Source organism: Macrobrachium nipponense, chromosome 4 (assembly GCF_015104395.2).
Source record: "Macrobrachium nipponense isolate FS-2020 chromosome 4, ASM1510439v2, whole genome shotgun sequence".
NCBI classification, from domain to species: Eukaryota; Metazoa; Arthropoda; class Malacostraca; order Decapoda; family Palaemonidae; genus Macrobrachium; species Macrobrachium nipponense.
In genome coordinates, this window is record NC_061100.1 from 93,704,263 (window position 1) to 93,717,839 (window position 13,577).

Genomic DNA, 13,577 nt, shown 5'->3' on the forward strand with positions numbered 1-13,577 from the left:
AGAGAGAGAGAGAGAGAGAGAGAGAGAGAGAGTGTGTTACAGGTAAAGGTGATAGATAAATAAATATATACGAACAGATGATAAAACCGGTAAACCTGAAATTCAGGAGACGTCAGCACGGATGGATTTACTACTCGCTTAAACAATCTGAGATTAGAAGATTCCACTGGTGCAATAGGCTAACTATTGCGCATCTTAGTCTTAACCAATATAAAACTCCTTGAAAACTGACCGTATTCAATTTGATGCAAGGAAATAGAATTGCACTCTTTGTTTTGCAATACCATATGCAGATGCTGCTTATAGCGTTACTAACAAAGTCACCCGGGTCAGTGTGGAGATTAATACAGATGATGTTTGACATTGCAGTGCATTTTTTGCAACATACCTAATGACCTCACTTTAGGTTCGTTGGCAAGATTCAAACATTAAGAGCTGTCAAAATGAACTCGAATGGTGACATAACTTTACCCAAGAGTCTGAGATGCGATTCAGCACCAGAAGACAATTAACACTGAATGGAGATTAGTAGTATTCCAAACAAGGCCGGAGAAAAGTTAATATATCTCTATATATTAACTTTATCACAAAAGGGGTGCAACGATTAAAATACATTTTTTCGTATAAATTTACTCACAAGAATATCTCTTAATTTACACTGGACATTCATCAGTAGAGCATAATCCCATTTAAAACTATTAATACTGAAGTATGGGAAACGTAATATATATAATGTTACACTTTATATAAATTACAACTATATTTTTTTTTCAAATGTCATGTTTACAAAAATACTGTTTAGTTATATTTGTACAAATATATAAACTGCGTCTTTTTTATTCATCTCAGAATGTGATATATATATATATATTATTGTAAAAAAAATTAAAGAAAAGATTCACCATAACACAATAAAAAAAAAATTTGACTAGGACACAAAGCAGGTAGTGAAGTATAAGAAACACTACACAAGTCTAAAGGATATATATATATATATATATATATATATATATATATATATATAATATATATATATATATATCTCTAAACACAAGTACAAATGGTTAACACCAAGGCATGTGTATATACAAAAGGGTAAGAGAGGCGTATAGTAGAATATTTGAGCTAATGCATCTTATTGACATAAAATGAGTTTATCCAAAAATCCTATTGAATAATAAAAGATGAAAAACATGCCAGAATATCTTACTATACCTAACTGGTAAAAAATAATACGTATGTCCTATGAACCTTATCATAACAGAACAGACAGAAGCAGAACGTGTGGAGAATGTACGATAATTATTAACATAATGAGTATGACTTGATATGCGTCTTTTCTGCCAGCTATTGCCCGGCTTGGTCAGCAGCTCAGGAGGGAACCTGATACAACTGGTGCCCTGGAAGCTGTCTGGGCTGTTTCTGGGACGGGTGGCCATCTTGATGTACTGCCTTGCTGAAAAATAGCTGTGGGTTTATTGCTCCTGAAGAACTCCAAGAAGAACTGGATTCTTGCTGGTTCTGTTGAGAGCTACTCTGTTCTTGAGAGCTCTGGCTTGAGGAGGAGTAGTGGAAGACGTTTCCACCTTCTCCTCCAACGTTCTGTGGGAACTGAGCCGAGTTGAATTGCTGAGCTGGAATAAAAGTTGCCGCAGTGGAGGCAACATTGTTCTGACCGTAGTAGGCTCCTGGAATATTTAGATTCTGATGATTCTCTTGTGTATTGTCATGCAGTGGAATCCAACTGTTTGTGTTATCAATGTTAGGTTCTGGCACTGGTGCTGCAAAAGCAGGACCTGGTTCACTTGAATCGTAATCATCATTGTACGAGGGACTTGATGAGCCATAAGCATTGGCTTCTGCTGAGACTACTGGACTTGGCTGTTGATAAGAGAGCTGAGGAACAGGCTTACTCAGTGCTGGCTTTGGAATGGAATTGGAACTAGTGGGGGCTAAAGTTGAACTTTCCTGGGAGGGGCCATAGGGTACATACGTTGCTGCGGCAGTAGAAGATGATGGTCTGAGCTCAGGGTAGCCTGGGAATCCTTGTGCTGAATGTGTCTGCAGGAAATTTGGTGCGCCATGACTACCTGCTGCATTGCTGAAGCTGCTGAAGCTTTTCTGTGATGATGAAGCAGTTGATGAGGATGATGAAGAGGAAGAGGATGACTTTGATTGCGATGCATACTGACTACCAGCACCTCCACTTGCTCCAGTGTTATAAGCATACTGGGACGATGAGGAGGCCTTAGAACTCTTTGAGTCTTTGGCCTCTTTTGATGAAGATGACTGGTAACTCTGAGAGGCTATTCCACCGCCGAAACTTGAGCTGCTAGATGAAGCCTGCTTTTCTTGAGATGATGCCGACTGCTGGGAAGACTCAGAACTTTGCGACGAGTATGCTCCGTAAGCTCCACTGTTAGAAGGTGGGGGGCCGTAGCTTTGAGTTGCCTGCACCTGAGGGATGTTTTGCTTGATAGGCCTATACTGACTAGGCTGTGGTGTTGGAACTGGCAGAGGAGGTCTGGTCACTACTGGTTTTTGAGTAATTGGTCGTATAGTTTGTGGTACATAGGGTGCTTGAGTGCTGTGCGTCTGAGGAGGTCCATAACTCAAAACAGGAACTCTGGGATTAGGCTTTGAGCTGTAGCTTGTGGCTGGTGGTGGTCTTGCTGCTGGTTGTCTTGCTGCTGGTTGTGCTTGGTTGAACTGAGACCCAGATGGGTAACCTTGATTTCCTGCAAAATTACTATGATAAGCTGAGTTGGAGCTGCTGCTTGAACTACTGCTGCTGGACTTAGCTGACTCTGATGACTGATGGCTTTGATACTGGTGCCCTTGAGCAACTTGTTTGGCTGGCTGCCTGCCTTGGTGAGGAACACCATATCCTTGGTAGTTTACAGTGTTTACTCCTTGCGATTTCTGTGACTTTTGCTGAGATTCAGATTTCGTTGTGTTGTAGGTGTTGAACGTTGTATGGTGTGTAGTCTCACTATGAGCTTTCTGCTTCTGCTGTTGCTGTTGCTGTCGCTGTTGCTGTTGTTGCTGAAGGTACTGAGACAGCTGTGCTTGACCTTGTTGGGGTTCAATAAAAGCACCGTAACTCTGAATGTCCTGTCCAATGGCCCCCGTCTTCTGGAGGTCGAGAAATGTCGAGATGGGGATGAGAACGAACGGGAAATTGACGAGTGCTCCTTCGCTTTGACCTCCATAATGGTTCGTGTTTGAAACGGTAGAGGAGTTGGTGAAAGAACTATAGAGGTTCTTCGTGATGTTTTGGAGGTACTCTGCCATCCACGCCTGCTGTGCTGATCCTTGGAGGTTGTACTGATTTGCTGCTATTGACTGCTGGGCTTTTGGGCCAAGAGTTCTGGCATACGAAGGCTGCTCGAAAAGGCCGTTTTTACCGCTGAAGGAGCCAAAATGACTCGACTGACTGGAACTGTTATGCGACTGACTAGAGGAGGATGCTGATGCGGAGGATGACTGGTAGTGGACGTTTTGATTAAATGTGCCCTGCTGGGCGTTTGAAATGCTGCCAGTATTGCCTGCAAAGACTGATCCCGATTGACTGTAGGGACTGGGAGTTGGGGCTTTGGAGGGGACAGGGGATCGAGTGGCGTCGTCTAGGCCTGCAACACCGTTGGAGAGGAGATTAGAACATTTTCAGTATTTTAGATACTATTATTTAACTTATTTTGAATGGCATTTTTTTTGTGTGTGGGATGTAGAGCTTAACTAAGATTATTCTAAAATGATTTTACATGTACTCAAAGGGTTAATCACTAATGTAGCTGAGGTGATGTGTTTAATTTACATATAGGCATGATAACCTCTACTGCCTGACTACTATAGTGCTGAACTGAAGTTAATTCATTAGTTTAAAGCAATAAGTGAAAGTGATAGACTTGTTTTGATCACCAGCTATATAAAATTCGAACTATCAACTAAGAGGAGATTTATAAGGAGGCATAAGTCGCTCCAGCTCCAAAGAAATATCACAAAACTGTTAAAAAGATAGATCATACAATTTCACAATTACCAACAACACAAGAAATAAGCAAGGGTTTTTAAAAACGAAGATTGGATATAGATGGAACAGTGACGAGCTCAATTTTAAGGAAATGGAAGTAGACTAGAACCGAAGCTTTGAGTGTTTTTTTTTGTTTACACTCCAAGAAAAACGAGACTAAATTTTACAAGCTTTGGATCCTCGGAAGGTGATCAGTACATGTGGAGTGCTCTGGGAAGGGGAAGCAATTGAGCCCACAGGGAATATTTTCGGAAGGGGAAGCAATTGAGCCCACAGGGGATATTCTTGGAAGGGGAAACCAGTGAACCAGAAGGGAGTGTTTCTGGAAGGGAAGCCAAAGTCGTGTCTTAAAGGGAATGGTGTTTAAACTTTCATCGATTTGGTTTTGAGCAGAATATGGATTCGAGTGGTAATATTACCAGTGTAAAAATTTAGTCAGTGGAGAAAACAATAACTTCAAACCAAACGGTGTTATCTTTAAGTCCACCAGTCAAGGAGGACTATTTACGGAAACCATTGGTTTAAATATACCCATCTTTAAATTTATGTTTCCTGAAGATCAGAAATTAAACAATACATACATACATACATACATATATCATCGCAGTATCATCCATATTCCTTCAGCTTTTAAATAAAACCATGAAAGTTCAAATTATTGGAAGTTGAGGGTCTGAGTGTGAGGATTTGTCGTGAAATTCCAAATTGTGAAGTCAGATGAATGAAATGAGAGAGTAAATGCAAACCGAAAAATCAGTCATAATCACAGATGTGCTCAGTTTCCAGATGGAATTCGACCCATTAGGCGCAAGCTAACCTGGTGAACTAACACCAATGCTATCTTTATCATCTTGAGACCTGTTGTACTTAGAAGAGAATGATATGAAGACCTTGGAAAAAGCTTTTGAATTGCAACTGCCACATCATACGTAGGAGAATATCGTGAAATGAAATATTAATTAGAGAGTTAGACCAGTGTTTACTTCAACCATGTCCGCATATCATGGAACAAGAATCAGAGTTGAAGCTGCAAGAGAAGATATTTACATCACATGCCAAAATCAAGAGTTACACAAGAGAAAGAGAGAGGGAAACATCTCTTGGTAACAAGTTCTTACTTACTCAGCCGTCATCCACCAGTCAAGGAATTGATTTTTTTTTACAAACAGGATACTGAAAATGTCATTGCATATGCCCAATGATTAACTGACTTTTGCCTTTATCTCTCCTGCATGTTCATGTGAATTAAGACTCTAATTCAAAAGATTTTATCAATTCAAACTCTATTGTTTACTTTTGAGATCAGATATATGCCTAGCTTCGTTTATGGAATTCTTATCAATTAATTCAACATTACCATCAAACATTTCATAGGCACATGTTGGAAATTTCTCACACACATCAGAAACAAGTTGAAGACAATGCAATAACAACAAGTGGAGTACGAATCTTTGGCCAATGCTGTATATCTCAGAAGCACCAATGAAGACTAACAATAAATCATCGACTTGTATTCAACCTGTTTGTAATGTGTGTGCGATGAGTTGCCTACACGCGTATATGATAAGTTAGATCGTAGTGTGAACTCATCTCTAAGCTAGCAATAGTTCCCTGGACGCATTTGGTAGCTCTGGACTATGAGTAGATGAAAATGGGTTCTGTCTTACTTTAAAGAAATTAATGTTGTGTGATGTATTCCTGTCTTAGTTTTGCTAGAATAATTGTTATTTTTTTTAAGTCTTAAATTAGAAACCCTAATGGAAAAGAGTCAACAAACTTTAATAAAATCAAGAAGGCTACATAGGGAATCATCTCACAGAGAGAAAGCTACAGGAAAAGGTTGTAAATGAATAAACATGAGGGAATAGGAAATAGAACCAGTACTCTTAAATTCAAGAGTATCGATTTTATCTTTCATTCTCTCATATTTAACTATCCATTTATCGCCTTTTCCTTTGCAGTCTGATTTCCTTGGAGTCATCTTGGGTTTACTATAGTCTGTTGAATCTATCCATAAAGGGTTTCCAGATTTCAGCTGAAGATTTAAAGACATAAAAGGACATCAGCATCAAAGCTGCATACCACTAACGTCTTCCTGTCTATATTTCCCTTTGCGTTTTCAACTTCCTAATGGACACCATAATAGTCTTTGGAAGTTTAAGAATTTCAAGTCAATGTCCCCCTTTTGGTGCTCCTGTTCCGTTACGTATAGGAGCTATCTTTAGCAATATCAAAATCGTCAATTTTTTACCTTTAAAAAATCTTGCAGTTTCGCTTACACGCCGAGCTACCTGTAGCTCTATGTTAAAAAAAACCATGAACGTATTAGCAGTAAATGAATGAAGTGGTCCATTTCACGTAGAGGTCGTTTGTTTAAAAAAAGTCGTCTCCCGGTTCTTCATTCCTGGTGGGGTGTTGTCGTCCTTGGCTGAGGGCGGGGTAGGAAAGGGGGGTACTGGGTAGGAATGGGGTACTGGGGGTTGTGGGAAGGTCCTTGAATATACAAAATAGTCCTCTACTGGGGAGTGACTGTATGGTGGGGTTTGGGGGGCGGCATTGCTTTATTAATCCCCCAGGTTGGTTTCCTTCTGTGGGTTATAAATTGCTGGGGAAGAGGTTTAGTTATTAGTTCAGATAAACCCTCTATCCATTTCTCGTTGTTGTAAACTTAGTAGGCCTAGTTCATCATAATAAAGAAGTAGGGCTAATTTATTCTACTATTCTAGTAAATCAGTAGGCCCAATTTATTCTTGTATTCTATTCAGTCAGTAGGACTAATTTATTCTAATAAATTAGTATGACTAATTTATCCTAGTATATCAGCAGGCTTAATTTATTTAAATAGGTCACTAGGACTAATTTATTTAGTATGTCTAATTTATCCTAGTATATCACCAGGCCTAATTCATTCTAATAAATTAGTAAGACTAATTCAGTAGAACTAATTTATTCTAGGGTAATAAATCAGTAGGACTAATTTATTCTAGTATATCGGCAGGCCTAATTTATTCTAATAAATCAGTAGGACTTATTTATTCTAACATATCAGTATGCCTAATTTATTCTAACAAATCAGCAATCTAATTTATCATAGTAAATAGTGGGCCTAATTTATTCTATCAGTAAATAGACGAATTAGTTTAAAACTAATATTTAGAAGCGAAGAATATGATAAAAATCAATATTTTAAAAAATTAACCTTTCAGATGGTTACCAATTCTGAATATATATATATAATATATATATATATATATATATATATATATATATATATCTATATATATCTATGTAATTATAATATAATTATTATATATATAAATATATACTATATATATATATATATATATATATATTTAGAAACTGAACCCTTCAGATAGTCGCCAGTTTTGAATATATATTTAAAAAAATTGATAATTCAGATATTCACCAATTTTGATCATAGAATGAAAAGTAAAACCTTCAGATAGTCATAATTTTAAATATCTCTTGAATAAATCCTAACTTGAGCTGCGTCTGGCCACTGACGTCCTGACAAATCCTAAATCCTAAGTCTAAAGACTCCTTGGCACTCTCAAGGGGAAGAGGATATGATACCCACCGGGGCAGGGGGTCTTGTCGGGGCCCCTGGAGAGGGACAGGACACGGAATCCGTTCTCGTCCGCACGGTAGATAACGGTGCGGACGACGCCGTTTGGATCCAGGACCTGTAGGAACCCGAGAGGAATAAACGACAATTTTTGTCTAACGAAGACTTTGCATTTCTTTGAATCATTATTAGTGTATAAACTCTAAAGCTATAGTAGATTCACATCAACCGTGCATTTGACGTCTAGGCCATTCCCTTACGACGCTCCTGATTGGCTGTTGATAAGCCAATCACAGGGCTGGAAACTCTCAGTCTCTCGAGAGAGTTCACATAGGCAGGATGTATGTTCTATCTCGCCTCCTGAGGGATACGTCTTTCAGGAGAGGTGTAACATACATCCTGCCTATGTGAACGCTCTCGAGAGACTGCGAGTTTCCACCCCTGTGATTGGCTTATCAACAGCCACTCAGGAGCGTCGTAATGCACGGTTGATGTGAATCTACTATAGTATTCTTGAAGAGTATGATACCAATCGTTACTTTAATATGATAGAATTACCTGGTAGCAACCTGTCACGACTCCATTGCTGTCTCCCGTTTCTTGTCTCGTTTGGTAGTTGGCTGTGGCTTCGTCGTCCACTATCCAGCCAAACTGATAGGGCATCCCCCTCATTGGAGGCTGCAAAGGAAATAATAATAACGATAATATGAATTGACCGGTTTTACACGTTTATACGCAATAGCAAACTGGCGTTACAAATTGGGTAATTACATGTAGTATGTGGATTACATGAACTTCAGTGTCGTATTTTTTTCTTTGCCCTTCGCTTTTGCTTTCAAGCATTATAGGAGACGCTACAGGGTTAAGGACCTTAAACCTCATTAACAGAAGTTTACCGAATTCGTTAACTCGCTGGAGGAGTGTTGGTAAGCGCAGGGTTTTTCTCCTTTTTTTTTCTCAATCACAAACAAGTTCCTTCATACCACTAACAATTTTTTCCAGACTCCTCCCAAGCTTTCACCATTTTGCAACCATGAACTAGTTCATTCCTACCATTAACAATGGCTAATGCATATTTCCATAAACTTTAACCGTTTGACCATTTATTGATTACTTTGTGCTGCAGTGAGGAACCAGTCTTTTTATTGCCCTTTTCAATTTTCTATACTTTTTTCCTTATTTTTTGGCCATGCTGTGAAGAATTACTTTCCTGAGCTAAAGAGAAGACATAGATAAACCAATCAAAACTAACTGAACAAGCAGTTATATCTTTCGTATGTAATTGCGATAACCACAATGTCCTCTTAACTCCTCGAATTCTCGAGGTCAGGTCAGCAACATGACCTCACTCTGATAACCTGTATGTGGGTACAAATCCTGCTACGGGCATCAGAACTGCTTCATATATCTTGCATTTGGATCCAAGTCTTCGTAGAGACCATCAAATCCATTATTATTATTATTATTATTATTACTATTATTATTATTATTTTTTTTTTTTTTTTTTTTGCTCTATCACAGTCCTCCAATTCGACTGGGTGGTATTTATAGTGTGGGGTTCCGGGTTGCATCCTGCCTCCTTAGGAGTCCATCACTCTTCTAACTATGTGTGCCGTTTCTAGGATCACACTCTTCTGCATGAGTCCTGGAGCTACTTCAGCCTCTAGTTTTTCTAGATTCCTTTTCAGGGATCTTGGGATCGTGCCTAGTGCTCCTATGATTATGGGTACGATTTCCACTGGCATATCCCATATCCTTCTTATTTCTATTTTCAGATCTTGATACTTATCCAATTTTTCCCTCGCTTTCTCTTCAACTCTGGTGTCCCATGGTATTGCGACATCATGAGTGATACTTTCTTCTTGACCTTGTCAATCAACGTCACGTCTGGTCTGTTTGCACGTATCACCCTATCCGTTCTGATACCATAGTCCCAGAGGATCTTTGCCTGATCGTTTTCTATCACTCCTTCAGGTTGGTGCTCGTACCACTTATTACTGCAAGGTAGCTGATGTTTCTTGCACAGGCTCCAGTGGAGGGCTTTTGCTACTGAATCATGCCTCTTTTTGTACTGGTTCTGTGCAAGTGCCGGGCATTCACTTGCTATGTGGTTTATGGTTTCACTTTTCGTATTGCACTTCCTACATATGGGAGAGATGTTATTTCCGTCTATCGTACTTTGAACATATCTGGTTCTTAGGGCCTGATCTTGTGCCGCTGTTATCATTCCTTCAGTTTCCTTCTTTAGCTCTCCCTCTGTAGCCATTGCCATGTGTCATCGCTGGCTAGTTCTTTAGTCTGTCTCATGTATTGTCCGTGCATTGGTTTGTTGTGCCAGTCCTCTGTTCTTTCTGTCTTTCTCCTGTCTCTGTATATTTCTGGGTCTTCGTCTGCTTTTATTAGTCCTTCTTCCCATGCACTCTTTAGCCACTCGTCTTCACTGGTTTTCAGATATTGCCCAGTGCTCTGTTTTCGATGTTGACAAGCAGTCCTCTATACTTAGTAGTCCTCTCCCTCCTTCCTTTCGTGTTATGTATAGTCTGTCCGTATTTGCTCTTGGGTGTAGTGCTTTGTGTATTGTCATATGTTTCCTGGTTTTCTGATCTATGCTGCGAAGTTCTGCCTTCGTCCATTCCACTATTCCTGCGCTGTATCTGATTACTGGCACTGCCCATGTGTTTATGGCTTTTATCATATTTCCGGCGTTGAGTTTTGACTTGAGTATCGCCTTGAGTCTCTGCATATATTCTTTCCTGATCGTGTCCTTCATCTCTTGGTGTTTTATATCTCCTCCTTCCATTATTCCCAGGTATTTGTTATCCTGTCTCATCTATGTGTTTGATGTTGCTCCCATCTGGTAGCTTTATCCCTTCAGTTCTCGTTACTTTGCCTTTTTGTATGTTGACTAAGGCGCATTTTTCTATTCCAAACTCCATCCTGATGTCCCCAGATACAATCCTTACAGTCTGGATTAGGGTATCTATTTCCTTGATGCTCTTACCATACAGCTTGATGTCGTCCATGAACATCAGATGGTTGATTCTGTTGCCTCTTTTCTTGAGTTGGTACCCGGCATCCATCTTCTGTAGTACTTTTGTCATGGGAATCATGGCTACTACGAAGAGTAGTGGGGGACAGTGAGTCGCCCTGGAAGATCCCTCTCTGATATTAACCTCTGCTAGTCTTATTCCAGAGCTTGTAAGTATGTATTCCAGTTGCGCAATTGTATTTTTGAGGAAGCTGATGGTATTTTCCTCTGCCCCATATATTTTCAGGCATTCTATTAGCCATGTGTGTGGTATCATGTCGAAGGCTTTCTTATAGTCTATCCATGCCATGCTTAGGTTGGTTTTGTTCCTTCTCCTACTGTTCTTCCATTACCATTTTGTCTATCAGGAGCTGGTCTTTTGTGCCCCTACACTTCCTTCTGCAGCCTTTCTGTTGGTGGGGATGGTGTTTGTCTCCTCTAGGTAGTTGTATAGCCTTTCACTGATGATACCTGTTAGTAACTTCCCACATTATTGGTAGGCAGGTGATAGCCTGTAGTTACTGGCTATATTTCCCTTACTCTTGTCTTTTTTGTACTAAGGATGTTTTTATTATTATTATTATTATTATTATTATTATTTTATTATTATTATTATTATTATTATTATTATTATAATCAGAAGATGAACCCTATTCAAGAGACGCCATTGTGGTTATAACTACATATACATATCTGGTAAAAAGTGACCAGCAGATTCTATAAATATCTCTTCAGCACCTTCCTTGACACTGGCACTGAGGCTGCAGGGTCTACGTAGGAGGGTTGCTGATCAGAAGCCGATGTTATGAGCCTCTCGGTGTCTTCCAGGAGGTCTGCTGGAACGAACGCTTCTTCTTCTCCACTCATGGTTTTCAGCATGACGCCGGGGACCTCCTGAGGAACATACTCCCCGTCGGAAGAAGCCTTGATGACCTGTAGGAGGTTTGAAATATGAATGATAGGCTATGAAATACTTGATGTAAATGGCAACTGTGTCACTGGATTTGAAAGGCTACTGATAAGGAAGTTTGTGTATGATTGGACAACTGTGTATTGTTATGATTACACTTACTATATTATTATCATTATTATTATTATTCAGAAGATGAACCCTATTCATATCAAACTAGCCCACCAAAGGGCCACTGGCTTGATATTCAAGTTTCTAAAGAATATTATGGTGTTTATTCGAAAGCAGGAACAGAAAGTAATGAAAAAATGCAGAATGAGGAGGTAAAGTATTAGAAACACATGAATTCACAAACTGATAAATGCAACATTAAAACGTATAAGGAAACGAACAATTCAGTTCTAGTGGTCAATGTTTAGCTAATTTCGACATTAAATCTTCAAGTGTTGAGTTCAGATAGAGTAAAGCGTAACTCCACTGTAGACAACTAAAAAAACCTACTCATGAAATTACAAAATCATGCACTGAGGACATGGAAAGGATGGCATACCTTCATGACTTTCTTTGGTTTGTCCAGCAGCTTCTTCGTGATCCTAGTCTTCTCAGGAGCAAATTCGGCTAAGTCGTCACGGGCACCAATATCTGTGGGCACTGTCGTGGGCGTTGCTGGTGTTACGTACGTCTGGGCGGAGTGTTCGAAAACCGACTCGTCCAGGACAGCGTAGGAGTCCATTTTGTCTTCCAGTTCCTCGTCGTGGCCGTAACCGGGTTGCAGTTCTGGATCGTAGCCTGCGAAGAAGACTGGAATATCATGGCCCGCTGGACGAGGAACCTCGTGGCTAGCCCCTGGAATGAAGTGGGCGTTAGGCCTACTATGCTGCTCTGGGTGAAAGGATAGAATCTCTATGTTTCCAGAATGCTGTTGAGGGGCATCACCTGGAACGGGGGTGACACTATCATTAGCATTCTCTCCTGGAAAACGAACAATCGAATCGTGGCGGATATATCTGTCTCTGTCACTCTCCGTACCCGAGTGGTCACCATCCCTCCTCGTGGGCTCAGGTTCTGGAATGGGTTCGGTTCCTTCTTCGTAGGAGCTGATGTCTCTCGTGTAATCCGCCTGTCTTTTCTGGACGCTCTCGCTGTGGTGATGTTCTGGACGGATGTAGAGAGAGTATCGCTGGCTCATCGGTGCGAAGAGATGATCTGGAAAATAAATAGGGTTTGTGTCTTAGATTCCAGGGTCGAAATATCAGTCTCGAAATGGAAAACTCAGCCTAGAGGAGATTTTCGACAATAAGACTGATCTCTACAACTCGAAAAGAAAAGTATGTTTTGAAAGTCAGCAAAACATATAAATCTTAAAGTCTAGGCAATGTCGTGAGTTGCAGAATGAGAATAGATAGGAGCCACTGAATCTGAATCAATGAATATTCTATACCAAGGGGTCCACAACCTACACTACTAGAAGCTAGTTGGCCTAATAATATCCCGGTAATACAGTAACTAACAGAAGAAGCTTTGCCTACAACAGTGATGTTGTACCTGGGAACCAATATAAAAAATAAAGACAATCATTATAAAGAGTTGCAAGTTCTGGTTACTGGAGTGGGCTGGAAACTTTCCCTGGAGCTCTACAATTTGGTGTTATGTGTCCATCCAGGTGTGAAGTGCCTAAAGGGTGATTGCTGGGATGGTTTTAAAGGGCCTCTCTCTCTCTCTCTCTCTCTCTCTCTCTCATACATACTCACCATCCATTTTTTTCTCTCTGTCACATACTCACAATCCATTTCTCTTTTTCTCTCTCTCTTTCTATTTCATATATAATCACCATCCATTTCTCTCTCTCTCTTTCTACTTCATATATAATCACCGTCCATTTCTCTCTCTCTCTCTCTCTCTCCTCTCTCTCTCTCTCTCTCACACACACATTATCCTTTTTTTTCTCTCTCTCTCGTACTATACATTTCTCTCTCTCTGTCTCTGCTTTCTCTCTCATATACATGCACTTATCTCTCAG

The 13,577-nt window shown here is 39.9% G+C and overlaps 1 protein-coding gene across 1 annotated transcript; it reads right to left on the minus strand.

The window, feature by feature from the left end:
- Nucleotides 1–1,030: 1,030 nt before the first annotated feature.
- On the minus strand, nucleotides 1,031–13,347 carry LOC135211443 (uncharacterized). Its single transcript, XM_064244751.1, has 6 exons — nucleotides 13,341–13,347; nucleotides 12,108–12,763; nucleotides 11,386–11,580; nucleotides 8,178–8,297; nucleotides 7,632–7,737; nucleotides 1,031–3,632 (listed from the first exon to the last, which is right to left on the minus strand). Exons 1-6 carry the CDS (start codon nucleotides 13,345–13,347, stop codon nucleotides 1,372–1,374), a joined length of 3,345 nt encoding a protein of 1,114 aa, XP_064100821.1. The 3' UTR covers nucleotides 1,031–1,371.
- Nucleotides 13,348–13,577: the final 230 nt, after the last annotated feature.

Excerpts from the sequence above, each read along its gene's own strand:
- LOC135211443 (XM_064244751.1), bottom strand. Across the intron at positions 7,738-8,177 it reads TCGTGACAGGTTGCTACCAG|GTCCTGGATCCAAACGGCGT; the intron begins GTAATTCTATCA and ends GGGTTCCTACAG. Across the intron at positions 3,633-7,631 it reads CGACAAGACCCCCTGCCCCG|GCCTAGACGACGCCACTCGA; the intron begins GTGGGTATCATA and ends ACGGTGTTGCAG.